At 45.0% G+C, this 17,060-nt stretch overlaps 1 protein-coding gene across 2 annotated transcripts in view; it reads left to right on the top strand.

Annotated features, from left to right (window-relative positions):
• The window catches only part of BCAR3 (BCAR3 adaptor protein, NSP family member), a 90,626-nt gene that overhangs the window by 61,178 nt on the left and 12,388 nt on the right, over nt 1-17,060 (top strand). For both annotated transcript variants that reach the window (XM_075616432.1, XM_075616433.1), the window contains 4 exons: nt 7,903-8,034; nt 11,132-11,574; nt 12,338-12,438; nt 13,486-14,117. In XM_075616432.1, coding sequence (XP_075472547.1) covers nt 7,903-8,034; nt 11,132-11,574; nt 12,338-12,438; nt 13,486-14,117 — 1,308 coding nt within the window. The remainder of the gene's footprint in view (nt 1-7,902; nt 8,035-11,131; nt 11,575-12,337; nt 12,439-13,485; nt 14,118-17,060) is intronic.

The following is a 17,060-nucleotide window of genomic DNA, read 5'->3' as shown; positions in this document are numbered from 1 at the left end:
ACAGGGGTTCAGAGGAAGACTTGGGTCCCCCTGGCATGCCTAAAGGGTTCCCTGCAATTTTCAGGTCATTTAAAAATTGTATCAAATACAGAAGTATTTACAATGCATCTGATCTCAGACGCGCTATTAGAGAGGGTTGGGGTTCCTTACAATGCATCTGATCTCAGGCGTGCTATTAGAGAGGGTTGGGGTTCCTTACAATGCATTTGATCTCAGACACGCTATTAGAGAGGGTTGGGGTTCCTAACAATGCATCTGATCTCAGACGCGCTATTAGATCTGATGCATTGTAAAGAACTCCAACCCTCTCAAAAACACGCTATTAGGGTTGAGGTTCCTCAGAATTTCACAATCTAATTATAGGATTCCTTAACAAAAAAAGGTTAAAACAAACACTGGCGTAGACCATCCACTAAAAAAAACAACAGTTTTCTTTCTCATGGGATGTAGCGCCATAAAAAATGATCTGATGATGAGTAGTCCTTGGAGAAGTCTAATTCAGACAGAATCACAGTAATTTGATTATATGTTACTGATGCAAACCATCCACAGCCTTAAAAGAAAGCACACGTAATAGAAAGGACATCCAGCCACGAGGGACCAGCGTGAATACACTATGGGCATGCTGACAGGGCATCAGCTTACAGCCTGACAGGAAGTGTGAAACCTTTTTAGCTACTGTATCAGTGATCTGATGTGCTTTGGGAAAACTATACTACACCAGGGGAATAACACACGTTTTCTGAAAGCCTTAAGAATAGATCCGGTGTGTCACCGTGTTACTTACAGCCTAGAAATGTGGAGACGGATGTCCCCTTATCCATGTTGCCTTTATGGATTTCATTTGCTGCTCTGCAATAGTTTGTATGTTATTCTGACATAAAAATAATGAATTACAATTTGTGCTCTAATTTTTTTAACATCCATTCTTGGAGTTGCTTATTTTTTTTCACAATATAACATAATAAAGACAATGGTGTCCATTTATAAACATAGTTGCAAAAATAGACTTAAATCTAGAAAATGTGTATATATTATACTTAAATATTTTTTTTATCAGATTAATTTCCCTTCACTAAAATGTAGAGGCAACAATAATCATGTTAAAAAAGGTCAGTCATTAATTAACAATCATTTTAGTTAAATATTGTGTGTGTGTGTGTGTGTGTGTGTGTGTGTGTGTGTGTGTGTGTATATATATATATATATATCTATATAAAAAATATATGTGTGTGGGTTTGCTGGCTATGCATCTTAACCCTGGCTGTGCTCAAAGCTGTGACCATGCAGCAAGCTTAAGCCTATAGGGAACCATGTTTATGGTTTTGAAGCAAAAGGTGGCACTGTGTGTTCTTTGCATGTCATTTCCCAGAATCCCTTGCTGCAGTGGAAGTGCTGTGTGATAATGGTGAACAGCAGGGTTGCAGACCTGTCTACGACATGCAAATGAGCATACAGTAATATTTCCATTTGCTATATGCATATGTATATATTAGATATATATTCACACACACATAATGTAGCCACAGGTGTGGGTACGGAAAGACCACTAAGAACCCACTCATGACTTCCTTGCCCCTCGTGTTCTCCCAAAAGTAATCATTTCATGGCATGAGGACTGCCGGTAACGGATTACTTAAAAGGGTCCATCTGAGCTGAGAAGCTGTTCTGTCTCTCATGTCTCGTCTGGCAGTAAGATGCTGACTCCCTATCCTCCCTGCTGTCAATATTATCCTCTTTTGTTTTTAAATACTGGTAGGAGGGAATAAACTTCATGTTTATTCAAACAAGCTATATTGGGTCCTTTAAACCCGTCTCCAAAACACTTCTGTAGACTGTTTGTGTTTGTTGACATACTGTATTGTTACCACACGACTGTAACGAAAGCATCGGCTGTGAGCTATTTTCAAAGTTGTTCATCAGCTGTGAACTAAAGATGATACATCATCTGAGTTTATTGAAAAGGGGTCACTGTCTGAGAGAGAAGGCATGCAAAACCAGTGAAAGTCGGACACCGAAAATCTGGTGGATCCTGTTGGGTTTGGAGTGTGTAATTTGGTTACTGGCACTGCAAACTATTTTGGACGAAGGAGGAAGCCACAGGAGCCTTTCTGTAAGTTAACTTACTTTGTATTTTAAAGCATCAGAGTATATACCTGCACATACCCGCTCTGATGCTTTAAATACAAAGTAAGTTAACTTACAGAAAGGCTCCTGTGGGCTTCTTCCATCATTCTAATTTCTACATGTCCACTTGGATCCAGCTTTGAGACGCCGGGATCAGTGGAGGGTGATCACAAGGGAGGGAAGTACGGTTATATATTTTTTCTATAAACAACGGTTTGCATCTCTTCCAACCCCTTCAAAACTATTTTGGACCAGATGTCTGACCCAACCAAAACCACAGCTGTAAAACACCAAGAGTAACAGTATATCTAAGAAAATGTAGGCATTTCGGTTTGATACAGTAAATCTATAGGAAAGACTTAGCTGTATTGATCCTGTAAAATGCTTAAAGCAGCAGTTCAAGCTGCCATTTAAAAACAAAAAAAAATACTTTTTTCCATTCTATATGTGCATCAATACAATCTGCACACTGACAAGTGATTAGCTAAGCTGCCGGTCGATCCGTTCTCCTGTGATCGATCGTCAAAGATTCGGCTCAGGGGTTCACTAAATCACTGTTAGTGCTGCAGAAGAGTTGCCAAGATGCAAAGTTCTATGTGGAAGATCATGTGACCCGGCAGGCACTAGATACAATTGATGCACTGCTAGAGAGAGGGCAAAAGGGGTGTGCCAGAGACTGTCTCAGAAGAGGAAGGGGATGTGACTTTGTAAATGGTTACTATAGAAACGAAAATGTTTGTTACATTAGAATACAGTAGGGCCCCGCTTCTCAGCGATCCGCCAATATGGCGGTACCGAGAAGGGGGCCATGTCTGCGCAGGGGTAGTGGCCGAGTTTGTGCATGCGTTGAACGGGGCACTGCAAGTCTGCTCATGCGCAGAAGTGTAGGAGACGCCAAAAATCGCCGGGTTCCGGTTTTCGCGCTTTTCCCTTCGCGGCGGCGCCATGGAACGGAACTCGTTGTATGAGCGGGCCCTACTGTACATTAAAAATGTGTTTAATTTTTTTTTAATTGCTACAACTATTTTCTCATAGTACAGATCTGATTTATTAAAAAAAAAAAAAAAATAATAATAAACAGATGTAGAATATTGCTTGAACTGAAGCTTTAAGAGTTTGCACTAGTTTCTAATTGGACCAAGATGAAAGATCTTGTTTACTAGTTGTTGCTTTTTTCAGAACACAGAAATCTCCTTTTCCAATTGTCATAAGAAACTTTATTTTCTTGTGAGCTCTTGGCAAGTTCATATAGAGGCCATAGAAAGTACCACCCTTCAGAGTAAAACATTTTAAGAGCAATTTGAATGATAAATGCCCTCATTATTTTATTACAAGCAAGTCTCTAGTTCCCATGCAGTAGTATTTGGGTGAACCCATTGGTAGGGAGATAGGACACCAAGAGAGGGTTGTTCCTGATGACCACAAGGTATCTGGCCAATGTGGTTATTGATTTATTTTTACTTAATTGTGTCTCATACTATAACATTGATTCATTGCAGAATAAGTCACTAACCAGTAAGTCAAAGTAAACATAATTAATTTGAATATTGGTATATCTATGTACATCACTGTATATTTGATACAGTTGGCAAAATGAAGGTGGAATTAATTGTCTCGTTCACTAGCAAAGAGGTTAAAGTTATTCATGCAAATGTTGCCTTATCTCACACCTAATAGGTTAAAATCTCTATCATTAGGTCTCTTAAGTTTATTACTACAAAAATATTAATCTGTACAATTCTCTAAGATTGTTCTATACTTAAGCAGATTGTAAAGAAAGTGTTGGGCTACTTATATCCAGCTCGTTTTAGCTTTGAACATAAGTAATTAGAGTAGTTAGAATATAAAGGGAAGATAATGTCAGGCTCCAGCAACTGGGTTGACTTAGCAATCATTATTCAATGAACTACAAACAGAAATGTTTTTTTATTTTTTATTTTAACGGCTTCCTTACATATGGTTTCTTTATTTTTTCCTTCCTTTATTAAAAATGTACATTTTAAGAAAAATCTGATCAGTAAATTGGCAAAGTTTGTAATAATATTTCCTGCCACGTAGTCTAGCCACGGCAGACCTGTAAGGTTTGGTGTTTCTCTCAAAATGTACAAGCATAATTGGACTACCCCACAGTAATGGTACACATCTACAGTATGTTCTGTTCCCCCCACAACACAAGGAAACATAGATTTAATCTTTTTTCTCTTCTGGTGTGTGTATATATGAGTGCTCATTTGCATGTCATTTCCCAGAATCCCTTGCTGCAGTGGAAGCGCTGTATGCTGGGTGACAATGGGGAAAGACAGGGTTGCAGACCTGTCTAAGACATGCAAATGAACATACAGTAATATTTACAGTTGCTATATATATATATATATATATCTATATATATATATATCTATATATCTATATATATATATTTCTCAAACCGTTGTATTCCTGTCTGTCTGTCCTGTCCCTAGGGGCAATCACATTGGACCTTTGGCCCGTCACTCTGCCTCAGGCCAATGAGATGGCTCCCTTGGCCTACCCGCCCCCGCACACCTCTCATTGGCCTGAGGCGGAGTGACGGGCCAAAGGTCACACACACACCCTCTGTCCCCCCCCCCCCCATCACGTGCGCCGCCCTGCACCGGCTCCCGGACGGAGGGGAAGCGCGGCCCTCCTGCCCCTGCCGCCAATTTCAGGCTCCTCCCCCCTCGCTCTCAACCGGCTCTCGGACGGAGGGTAAGTGCGGCACGGCCCTCCTACCCCAGCCGCCAATGCTCCCTTACCTCCCCGGCGCTCCCTTACCTCCCCGGCGCTCCCTTACCTCCCCGGCGCTCCCTTTCCTCCCCGGCGCTCCCTTACCTCCCCGGCTCTACCTCCCCGGCACCTCCTTTACCTCCCCGGCGCTACCTCCCGGGCCGCTGGGGGGCCAAGCAGCCTCCTCGGATCTGCGCCAGTCCCACTCTCCACCACCTCTCACTCCCGTCGTGTGTGTGTGTGGAGAGGGACATTTTACTCCTGCCAACAATTTGTGCCTCACTTTCACCCCTACCCCTGCTCTTCACCCCCCCTACCCCTGCCCTTCTCCCCCCCCTACCCCTGCCTTTCACCCCCCCCCTACCCCTGCCCTTCACCCCCCCTACCCCTGCCCTTCACCCCCCTACCCCTGCCCTTCACCCCCCCTACCCCTGCCCTTCAAACCCCCTACCCCTGCCCTTCACCCCCCCTACCCCTGCCCTTCACCCCCCCCACCCCTGCCCTTCACCCCGCCTACCCCTGCCCTTCACCCCCCCTACCCCTGCCCTTCACCCCCCCTACCCCTGCCCTTCACCCCCCCCACCCTTCACCCCCCCCACCCTTCACCCCCCCGCCCTTCACCCCCCCTGCCCCTGCCTTTCACCCTGCCCCTGCCTTTCACCCCCCCCCGCCCTTCATCCCTGCCCTTCACCCCCCCTGCCCCTGCCTTTCACCCTGCCCCTGCCTTTCACCCCCCCCCCGCCCTTCACCCCTGCACTTCACCCCCCCTGCCCTTCACCGACCCTGCCCTTCACCCGCCCCTGCCCTTCACTGCCCCTGCCCTTCACCCCCCCTGCCCCTGCCTTTCACCCCCCCTGCCCTTCCCCCCCCTGCCCTTCACCCCCCTGCCCTTCACCCCCCTGCCCTTCACGCCCTGCCCTTCACCCCCCCTGCCCTTCCCCCCCTGCCCTGCCCTTCGCCTCCTCCCGCTGCCCTTCGCCCCCCACCCCCTGCCCTTTGCCCCCCACCCCCTGCCCTTCGCTCCCCTCCCCCTGCCCTTCGCCCCCCTCCCCTTCGCCCCCCACCCCCTCCCCTCCCCTTCGCCCCCCACCCCCTCCCCGCCCTTCGCCCCCCACCCCCTCCCCGCCCTTCGCCCCCCACCCCCTCCCCGCCCCCCACCCCCTCCCCGCCCTTCGCCCCCTCCCCGCCCTTTGCCCCCACCCCCTCCCCGCCCTTCGCCCCCACCCCTCCCCGCATCAGCTAGTATATATATATATATATATATACAGTGTTCGACAAACCTATACATTTGCTCGCCCCGGGCGAGTGGATTTAACCCCCGGGCGAGTAAATATTGGCCCAAGCAGCACAAGTTTGGTACTAGGTGGCGAGTAGATTTTTTTGTGTGGCGAGTAGATTTTTTGGTGATTTGTCAACCACTGTATATATATATATATATATATATATATATATATATATATATATATATCTTTCAAGACCTCTGAAGAATGGAGCTAGGGAGCCCCAATATATTGCACGTTTGAAACATAACCAGCTAACAGTAAGGGCAGATAAAATGTGGAATTTATTACCCATGGAAACTGTGATGGCAGATACAATAGATTTGTTCAAAAAAAGGTTGGACATCTTTTTAGAAAGGAAAGGTATACTGGGATATACCAAATAAGTAAACATGTGAAGGATGTTGATCCAGGGAGTAATCCGATTGCCAATTCCTGGAGCCAGGAAGGAATTTATTTTTCCCCTTATGAGATATCATTTGGATGATATGACACTGGGGTTTTTTGTTTGCCTTCCTCTGGATCAATAAAGAAGTATAGATATAGAATAAAGTATCTGTTGTCTAAATTTAACATAGGTTGAACTTGATGGGCGTACGTCTTTTTTCAACCTCATCTACTATATAAATATGTAACATTTATACTTATCTGTTTCTGAAAACTGCTTTTCTCTTTCATGGAATGACACACAAACGCCCTTTCCCACCACGTGTGCCATTCTAAGGCTCACACACATGTCCAAACATACATGTCCACCTACTCCTGGAGGTCCATCAGTGTGCTAATGACTCAGACAGGTTTTTCCAGCCAATGTTTGAATGGATGGAACATACATCTTTCCAAAGTCACGTTTACAGTAGTGAGCATTCAGGATCTGACCCTGCAACATTGCACAGTACACCTTTTTTAAGGAGCTTTATAATTATGAACTAAGAAAACAGGCTGAATAGGTGAGTCGAGTGGTTATCTGCTGTTGACTTTCTACATTTCTATCCGTTGTGAAACCACAGATCTGGATCATCGCTTTTTTATTTTTAGAAGCAAATGTATTATTCCACAGCAAACGTATCTAATGGTCTAAGAAAATATTGAAGGTCCTTAAAAATTAACCATCATTGGACATTTACTCAAAGATTGATTTGTACTTTCTGGATGAATCATTACTGGTCCCATGTCCGTACCATTACAGATTACATATGTCCTGGCTTTTGGGAGTGTACTATTTGGATAATGGCAACCAGTCTTATATAAAAAAAATATGTATATTTCCTTCAACACATGTTAAAAACACCAGTGAATTGTTAAATGGGGTGTATTTTCCCTGCTTAGCAACTCTGATGCGTGGAAAAGAATTGGAACAGCAATGAATATAAATAGATGTAATGAAGTATAAAAGATAATGGCTGCGCTGGAGTGATGTATGCACAGAGAGATGGGGGCATGGTCATTAAACTGTTAAAGGATAACAGGATGAATGCAGTGACTCATACATTTAGTACAAAGGGCAGATGGGGAAAAAGTGCCACATGTGACTGCAGGTGCCGCCTCCTTGCATCCGAACCTGCATGACGGCCTTTGATCATGGAGGCCGGCTGGCTTGTGAAATGTAATACCAACATCACAGTGACTGGTGACAGAGCATGTGACAAACGAGAAAATGAAAGTTCCTGTTCCCAGAGCTCCGGAGGGAGCCAGGTGATATTACTGCAGCGGATGTCTCACCTGCGCTAACTCTCCCCCCTCTGTGTTGCAGTTTTCTAAGGATCGCTATATTATGGATGGTGGAACCCCAGAAAAGCTTAAGAAAGAGCTGGAGGAAGAGCTAAAGTTAAGCAGCGAGGAGTTAAGAAGTCACGCTTGGTACCATGGTCGAATTCCACGGCAGGTAAGTCTGCTCTATTCATTATATATATATATATATATATATATATATATATATATATATATATATATATATATATAATGTATTAGCACTTTCAGTGCTGTAAAAGCCACCAATGCATGCTAGCAGTACATTGCCAGCCCAGGCAGCAGGGAAGGTGTTGAAATGCATAATGACCTGGATATTCATCTCTTCAATGAGTTGCTGGCAATTACAGTAGTGAAAAGGTTAAAAGCCACGGTGACGCCGCTACCTAAATGACCTTCACAATAGATTGCTGACCTCTAAACCAATAAAGGGGTTAAAAAGCATATAAAAGGCTACTTCCCAAATGACTTCTTTACTGCTGTGTGCTCCGTGTGGAATCACTGGGTGAGCCGCAGGTGTATGCGCAGTTCATGAATTAAGTCACCAAAGTCATTCACGTGTGATATTTGTTCAACACACCTTTAAATAAATGAGAGAATGAGAAAATAGAAAGAACTACATTTTGCACTTAAAATACCAGACTCTTGCTAAAATGACATTTATGGCAGAAGTCTCATTCATTTAGGAGTTTGGCTTTTTTTTCCCCCCCAGCTGTTAATTGCTCCGTATGAAGCTTGGACAATTGCAATAAAAAAAAAAGCCCAGTTTTCAGGGCTTGATTGGACTTATCTGCTGTTGAAGTAGAGAGCATAGTGATATCTTGTCCTTCCTCAGGCTTGGTGTTGTGTATGTAACATGTGTCCAAGTTACATAGTAGATGAGGTGGAAAAAAGACATATGCCCATCAAGTTCAACATATACTAAATTTAGACGACAGATACTTTATCCTATATCCGTACTTACAGTATATTGATCCAGAGGAAGGCAAACCAAAAACCCCAGTGAATTATCAGCCAATGATGTCTCATAAGGGGAAAAAATTAATTCCTTCCTGATTCCAAATATATCTCAACCACGTTTTAGCATGATCCGCTACAACGCGGATCCACTTATAACGCGGTCTGAGCGTGGCCCCCGATTTAGAACATCTCCTACCTTTCTTAATTCCGCTGGCACCACCATGCAACTCCCGCGGCTGAGGACGAGACCCAGCTCCTCTGACACCTGGCTACCTAACACACGTGACTGACACAGAAGCGGCGCCGTGCTAATGACGTCAGCAGTGGTTGGCTGGGTTTTTTGTTTTTTTTTACATATACTTTTCAATTCTATACAATGCTTTATTGCTAACGGACAAAATAAACATGAGCGAAGCAACACACACCATCCCTCCCCTCTCCCCCCCCCTCCCCGATGGCTGATCCGTGGTGTCGTATCCCCAGCACCCTGCAAAACTGCTCCGGGTAAGTCCTGCGTGGGGGTGCCGCTGCGCTGCCGGGTCTGGGACAGCTGAGAGAGTTATCCCAGCTCTCCTGCTCCAGCGGACGCAGAACCTCAGATCGTGGCCATTTTTTCCTGTGATCCCCATTATAACCCAGTTGCATTATGCGGACCCCAAGCACCACGTTATAACGGGGTTCAGCTGTATTGACAATCAGATTACTCCCTGGATCAACATCCTTCCCATGTTTACTTATTTGGTATATCCCTGTATACATTTCCTTTCTTAAAAAAAAAAAAAAAAGATGTCCACCCTTTTTTTTTTTTAAGGTATCTACTGTATTGTATCTCATCACAGTCTCCATGGGTAATGAATTTCACATTGTAACTGCCCTTACTGTAAAGAACCCTTTCCTTTGTTGCTTATGAAATCTCCTTTCCTCCAACCTCCTCTAAGTGACACAGCCCAACATTATCCCAGCACCATCATGGCTTGTGCTCTCCCTGACACAGCTGCTACAGCCAGCGACCTCTGTGCTAAGCATGTCCCTGTAACAGGGGAGAGGTCAGAATAGAAAGCCATGGATGGCTCATGTTACACTTTGTATACTCACATCTCACACCCCCTAGCAGAAATAAAACGTGACAGATATGTAGAATAGATAATGGCATTTAACCCTTTCACTAGCAGGAGCCCCGCTCTGCATACATCACTGATATGAAAGTTGCATTATCATTTTGTCACTTGAAAACCTGTGCTGCAATTTGGGATCCTAGTAAACATTTCCTACACCTGAATTGGCCCTAGATAATAACCTAGAGCAGTGTTGCTCAACTCCAGTCCTCAAGACCTCCCAACAGGTCCGGTTTTAAGGATATCCCAGCTTCACGACTGCAGCATCTGTGCAGAAGCTGGGATATTCTTAAAACCTGACCTGTTGGGGTGTCCGGAGGATTGGAGTTGAACACCCCTGTCCTAGAGCCCCACTGATATAATCCGTCTTTGCATCATAAAGTCTAACAGAGTCAGCAATGATAGTTTGTGTTATGTTTGGACTCAAACCAAAAAAAGCCGTAGGTATCTTGTGGTCTTTACATGACATCATCCTGGCAGCAGATGTCAGCTAACCCTTCCCCCCCTCCTCCGAATTTATAGATTGAGATCATAACTTAGATGTGTCAATGCCTAGACATTAAAATAAATATATCCTATATGAATACATTAGTGTCCTAACGCAGGGGTGCACAAACTTTTCTGTTTGCGTCCCCCTGACTGCTCTCTCCCACTGATCGCTCCCCCCCCTCCTTACCAACTCTCTAGCATCGACGGCGTCCTGTGTCGCCGCATTGTCATGGCGACGCGTCGCCCAAGAGCTGGCTGAGAGCAGGTAAGAGGGAGTTACAGAGGCCTCATGCCTCCCCCTCCCAAGTTTGCACACCCCTGTCCCAACGCTGAAGGTGCTTCTGAAATGGGAGAAACAGGTGTAAATCCCAGTATCCGTTCTTTGTGACTTTGGGCAAGCAAGACTCTTTGACCCATGTTTACTAAGCAGCATTATTCCTCAAGACACCTTACAGCCTGTTCAAGTAAAATGACTGTAAGAGGTCTTCCGGCATGAAAACTCGTCTTATGGCACAGTTCTGCATTGTAACTACGGGTTCTTTATCGCCCGCTGCCCTGTAACCCCAACAATTGCTGCATGTTATGCTGAATATGTTAGAAGAATGACGGTACAAATACAGAGTTTTTAGAACTATGTGGCCTAACTTGCGCTTGCTTCTGTTCGTTAAGGTATCTGAAAGCTGGGTGAAGAGAGACGGAGATTTTCTGATCAGGGATTCTTTGTCCAGCCCTGGAAACCTCGTGCTTACTTGTCAGTGGAAAAATCTCTCCCAGCATTTCAAAATAAACAAAGTTGTCACCCGGCTCAATGAAGCCTACTGCCGGATTCAGTACCAGTTTGAACACGAAAGCTTTGACAACGTGCCTGCGCTGGTCAGATACTACGTCGGAAACCGTAACCCGGTGTCGCAGCAGAGTGGCGCCATCATTTTTCAGCCAATTAACAGGACGGTCCCCTTGAGGTGCATCGAAGAGAAGTATGGAACGTCTCCAGTCAGACACTCGGAATTCAGCGTCCTGGAAGGCAAAGCAGAAACCCCAAAACGGCTGAGTATGAACACAGCGCCGGGGCTGCCGCTGGAGCACAGCGCCATCCGAGGCAATCTGCTAAGGTTGGTACAATATACGGTATTCATTTACTTTTTCAGTTGGTTGTTTGTGAACAGATAACTGGCGTTTATTCCCAGGGGTTTAAATGCCATAAAAAGATGTGGTTTTACATGGGAGGGAAGCTTAAATACTTGTTTTTTTGGGGGGGGCCTGTTCTAATATATATTTTAAATAAATGTTACTAACGGAAAAAAGGATCTTGTGGAAAAAATAGGACCCTTTTTATCGAAGCAAATATTATGTTTGAATGAAGGGGTTTAGGTTTTGAAACTATATGACCGCAGGTAATGCGTAACGGCGCATTCACACACCCAGTGGGGAACCGCCACGGGGGCCTGGGCGTCCCCACCGAGATGAGACAGGGTATACATAGGGGAAAGAAAAAAACGGCACCCCAGTGGACATTGCAAAAGTTGTATTAAAAAGTAGTGAGGAACATCCTGCTCCTCACTACTTTTTCATTTTGCAACGTCCACTGGAGTGACGTTTTTTTTCTTTCCGCAGGTAATGCTCGGCAGCTTCCAGATGCAAAACGTGGCCAATTATGCAACTCCTCAACAGTTTAACTCCTTCAGTGCCTATATCACATAGGTGTACAATGCGACTCAAGCTCATCCCCCAATAAAGGGCGTAAGAAAGCTCTATTATTTTAACCTCAGTTGGTATCTCTTGTTATTTGGGAGCAGCCGTATATTCCCTTTTCCATATGCAGAGGTTTTATTTCATTCCACATTCCCTGTGAAGTGTCACTACTTCCGTCCACAGAAACAAAGAGAAAAGTGGCAGCCAACCAGCTTGTCTCGATAATATGCGGGAAAAGAGACGGCCTCTGAAGGCTCACCAGTCCGAGAGCTATCTGCCAATAGGTACGTTCCAGCGTGTGTCTACTGTACCTGTCTGCCAATATCTATAGTCCAATGTGTGTCTTCCAATGTGTATGTTCAAATACATGTCTGCCTGTCTGCCAATATCTATAGTCCAATGTGTGTCTGCCAATGTGTATGTTCAAATACATGTCTGCCTGTCTGCCAATGTGTATGTTCAAATACATGTCTGCCTGTCTGCCAATGTGTATGTTCCAGCGTTTGTCTACTGTACCTGTCTGCCAATATCTATAGTCCAATGTGTGTCTTCTAATGTGTATGTTCAAGTACATGTCTGCCAATAGGTATGTTCCAATATGTCTGCCTGTCTGCCAATATCTATGTTCCATTGTGTGTCTTCTAATGTGTATGTTCAAATACATGTCTACCTGTCTGCCAATGTGTATGTTCAAATACATGTCTACCTGTCTGCCAATAGGTATGTTCCAGTGTGTATGAGGGTAAATAAATATTTCAATATTATTGGGGCAGTGCCTCTCCGCATACCATACTTTTGTTAAACAAATCAAAAATGTAATACCGTCCTTAAAAGATTTCATAACCCATGAAGTGTCACTTATTTTTGTTCTGCAAAAAGATTCATGTTTTTATTTTTTTAAAGGGAACTGGTATTTTTTATGTTACCACACACTTAGGGCCATATTTACTAAGTAGTGCTAAATTGTAATGTCTTACAGCCCATTTAAGTAAACTGGCCATAAGATGCCTCCTTACAGCGTAGCACCAGTTAGTTGATAGGGCCTTTATTCCAGCATAATTACTTCTCACGGAGAAGAACGGTGTATGACCCCTTGCAGATGGAAAGGAGGTTTTCACAAAAAAACGTAGGATATACATAGTATAAAGCTTTATAGGAATCTATGTATCCGTTTATAAAACATGTGCCTTAATTCCTTAAAACAAAAAGGTTGTGCTCACCGTTCTGTACCCATTGAAAAAAACAACAACAATATCACAGTCAGATGAAATTGTCCTTTAAATGCTTTTAATATTGAATATTTATCCCATAACAAATGTATTTGTTTACAGGCACTCGACAGGCATGTTTATCACTAGGGATGGATACAAAGTTATCTTCCAAACCCCACGTGTTCCGCACCGGAAGTGAACCTACGCTAAGCCCGACAGAAATCCGACGTTTCAGCAACGGGGTTTATTCTGGGGAGGCATTGAGGGGATCGGACAGCCAGCTGTGCCCCAGACCTCCCCCGAAACCCAGCAAGGCACCTTACATGAAGCACCCGCCGTCTCCTACAGTGTGGCAGAGCTCGGAAGCCAACTATGGTGAGCTGCACCCTACCCCCCCTGAGGATTTGGGATGGACAAAGGCACTTTCCTCACATAACAGCTATGTGGAGGGCGAGAAGACAGATGAAGAGGAGGAATTATATTTCAGTAACTCAGAAAGTAGCTTTCCCATACTTGAGGACAGTCTGTCCCAGTGCTCAAGGACAGATCTGGGCGAGAAGGTAGAAGACGATGAGTTTATAAGGCCAATGTGCGAGACTGTGTCCTCCTTTAGACCAAATGACTTTGAATCTGTTCTCCTCTCTCCGGACAACAAGCCGCTGGAAACGGCCCTGCTGAGAAGGGCGAAGGAACTTTTCACCAATAATGACCCAAGGACTATTGCCAAACACATCCTAAGTATGGACTGCAAGGTAAAGGAAGTTTTACATCCTTCTGAGATAAAGTCACAGAGTTTGGATGGTGAAAAGCAAAGATACGAGTAAATATGCAGTGCCGCTGTCACTGGTCATGAAAGTTAGTTGGGTATGGTTAGTGGGAAAGCACATGAGATATATATATATATATATACTGTATATATTCACATGCTCAGTGCACAAATAAACCTAGCAGTGATTTACATAAATAGAGGAGAATATTTAGCAGCAAGAAGGAGAGTAACAGCACCAGGGCTGCAGACAGATTTCCCGGGGCCCAGGACTAGAGTTACGTCCGCTCCTCCCTCCCCAGCGGTATTGCGACCCCCCCCCCACTTCACGAGTCTCCTCTATTTCCCACCCGCTTCCCTCCCCTCCATCTCACTCTTACTCCCTCTTTTCCTCACTCACTCAATCCTCCCCCCCCACAAAATACATACAACCCCACTCCCCCCAATACATATTAAAAAGTCCCCCACTCCCCCAATACATTTTTTAAAAGCCCCCCACTCCACAATACATTTTTAAAAGCCCCACAATACATTTTTAAACGCCCCCACTTCCCCAATACATTTTTAAAAGCCCCCCACTCCGTAATACATTTTTAAAAGCCTCACATGCCCAAATACATTTTTTAAAAGCCCTCCACTCCCCAATACATTTTTTAAAGCCCCCCATTCCCCCAATACATATTTAAAAGCCCCCCACTCCCGCAATACATATTAAAAAGCCCCCCACTCCCCCAATACATATTAAAAAAAAACACCCTCCTAATACATATACAAAAAGACCCCCACCCCAATACATATTTAAAAGACCCCCCCAAATACATATAAAAAAAAAAACACGCCCAAATACATATAAAAAAGACTCCAAACAATACATATTAAAAAGACCCACACCCCCCCAATACATATTAAAAAGACCCACACCCCCTCCCCACCACTACATATAAACAAGACCTCCCACCCCCCAATACATATTAAAAATAACAGACTTGCCATGTGGATGGTCCGCGGGGGGCCTGCCGGTCCTCTACCTACTCTCACTCACCGCAGGCCTCTATCCCTCTGTCCCACGCCGAGCTGGCGCTCGCGGGATGCTGGGCCACGCCTACTTCCTGCGTGCTGACGTCACAGAGGCCCGTCGCCGCGGGACAGTGATAGGGGCCTGCATCTGAGAGAGAGCCGGAGCCAGGCCGGGAGAGGACTGGCAGCCGCGCCTGGCCACGGGTCGGGCTCACGTTGCGCCGCCGGACCCCCCACCGCCACCACCGGGCCTGGGACACATCTACCTTTTGTCCCCCCCCCTCTCAGCGACCCTGAACAGCACTGCTGCTTTCCTTTAAAAAATAAAATTAAAAAAATACATTTAAGATTGAAGCGGGGGGTCTCCAAAGCTGACCCTGTTAATTTGAGCTCCGGGGACCCCCTGATTCCTGAGATACCTCCGTAGGGGGCGCCAGTATCTCCTGCTCCGGTTTAAAACCCCTGTCACATGGGCCAATAGGAAACCACAGACATATGACATCATGGCTTCCTATTGGCCCATGTGATGGGACAGCCAAACCTGAGCTGAGATACCGCCACCCCCTAAGGAGTTAAGTATCTCAGGAAGCCGGGGGATCCCTGGAGCTCAAATTAATGAGGTTCAGCTCTGGAGACCCCCTGCTTTCTACATATGGGGAGGGGGAGTATTTTTGGGGTCAAATTTCTTTTTTTGGGGGGGGGGGAACATACCCTAGGGACGGGCCTGTTAAGACGTCTTCCTCTATCAGAGAGAGGTGTGCCTCCTTTAAGCTGCATAGTATTATATATGACGAAGCATGGTTGCGTGTGAAAGGTGCTGAGGCTCATGTCTCGCCTCAGAACTGACTGTGTCTGCTTAGGACCGGAGGTGCACAGGTTGATCCAAGGACCTAGTGCACAGGAAACTCTAGCCCTGGGCCCTGCGAAAGCTGTCCGCGGCCCTGCATATATACATTTTTATAAACACACACATTTAGGAGGCGTTGCCATGACGTCACGGCGCCACGCGGCGTTCCGTTGCCATGACAACACGGGCTACCGTGCCGCCTCGGCGCAATAGGGGTGTACCATTGTCACGGCAACTTGACGCTGTGACGTCACGTTGTCATGCCAACGCGCGCCATATGGCGTCGCAGAGCCATGCTGATTGCACGTTGCAGGGGGAGATGGTGCCGGGAGATGCCGCAGGTAAGAGAAATAAATATATAAATAAATGTTTAAAAAAAATAAAAAAATTATTGCAAAAAGTCTCTCCGGGTTAGCCTTCAATAGATGGTGGCAGCCCTGCCCGCGGGGAGAATTTGGTGATTTAACTAATAAGTGCAAAGCAGCGGGGAGAAAGTTCTCACTAACAAGCTGCTGTGTGTAGAGACTGCGCACTCTGGTGGCTGCTCTGAGCAAGTGCTCTGTGTATTTAATATGTGAGAAGCAGGCATCCTGCTCAGTATTCTATTTGCCAATTTACATTGAATGAGCAGCAATATCTACATCTGATTAATACCAGTTCTATATACTCAGGAGAGACAATGTATTAATGCGATGTGTTCGTTAATATGTTGTTTTTTCCTTTGCTAGAATAATTTCTTGGGATTGGAAAATCAGAAAAGCTGCTAATGTCTTCTAATATTTGTGTTGCAGAAACAAATAGCAAAAGATGGAAAGTAATCCGATATTATTGCAGTTATTATATACTTCTTGTATAAGCTATTGTTAATAGCACATAAAAAAGGGTAATCTCCCACAGATATACATTTCCTCTTGTTGCCATCCCATATTTCACACGTATAGTAAGTTCTCAGCTTCTAAGCTATTGCTTGTACATACTGCGCCTTGTTGTTATTTATTTATTTTTTCCCGAAAACTATTTAAGTAACTACACACTTCGCTCTGCATAAAATGTGCATGCAAACTG

Source organism: Ascaphus truei, chromosome 10 (assembly GCF_040206685.1).
Source record: "Ascaphus truei isolate aAscTru1 chromosome 10, aAscTru1.hap1, whole genome shotgun sequence".
NCBI lineage: Eukaryota > Metazoa > Chordata > Amphibia > Anura > Ascaphidae > Ascaphus > Ascaphus truei.
Note: the sequence above shows the minus strand (reverse complement) of the source record. Positions and strands in the feature narration are given on the sequence as shown.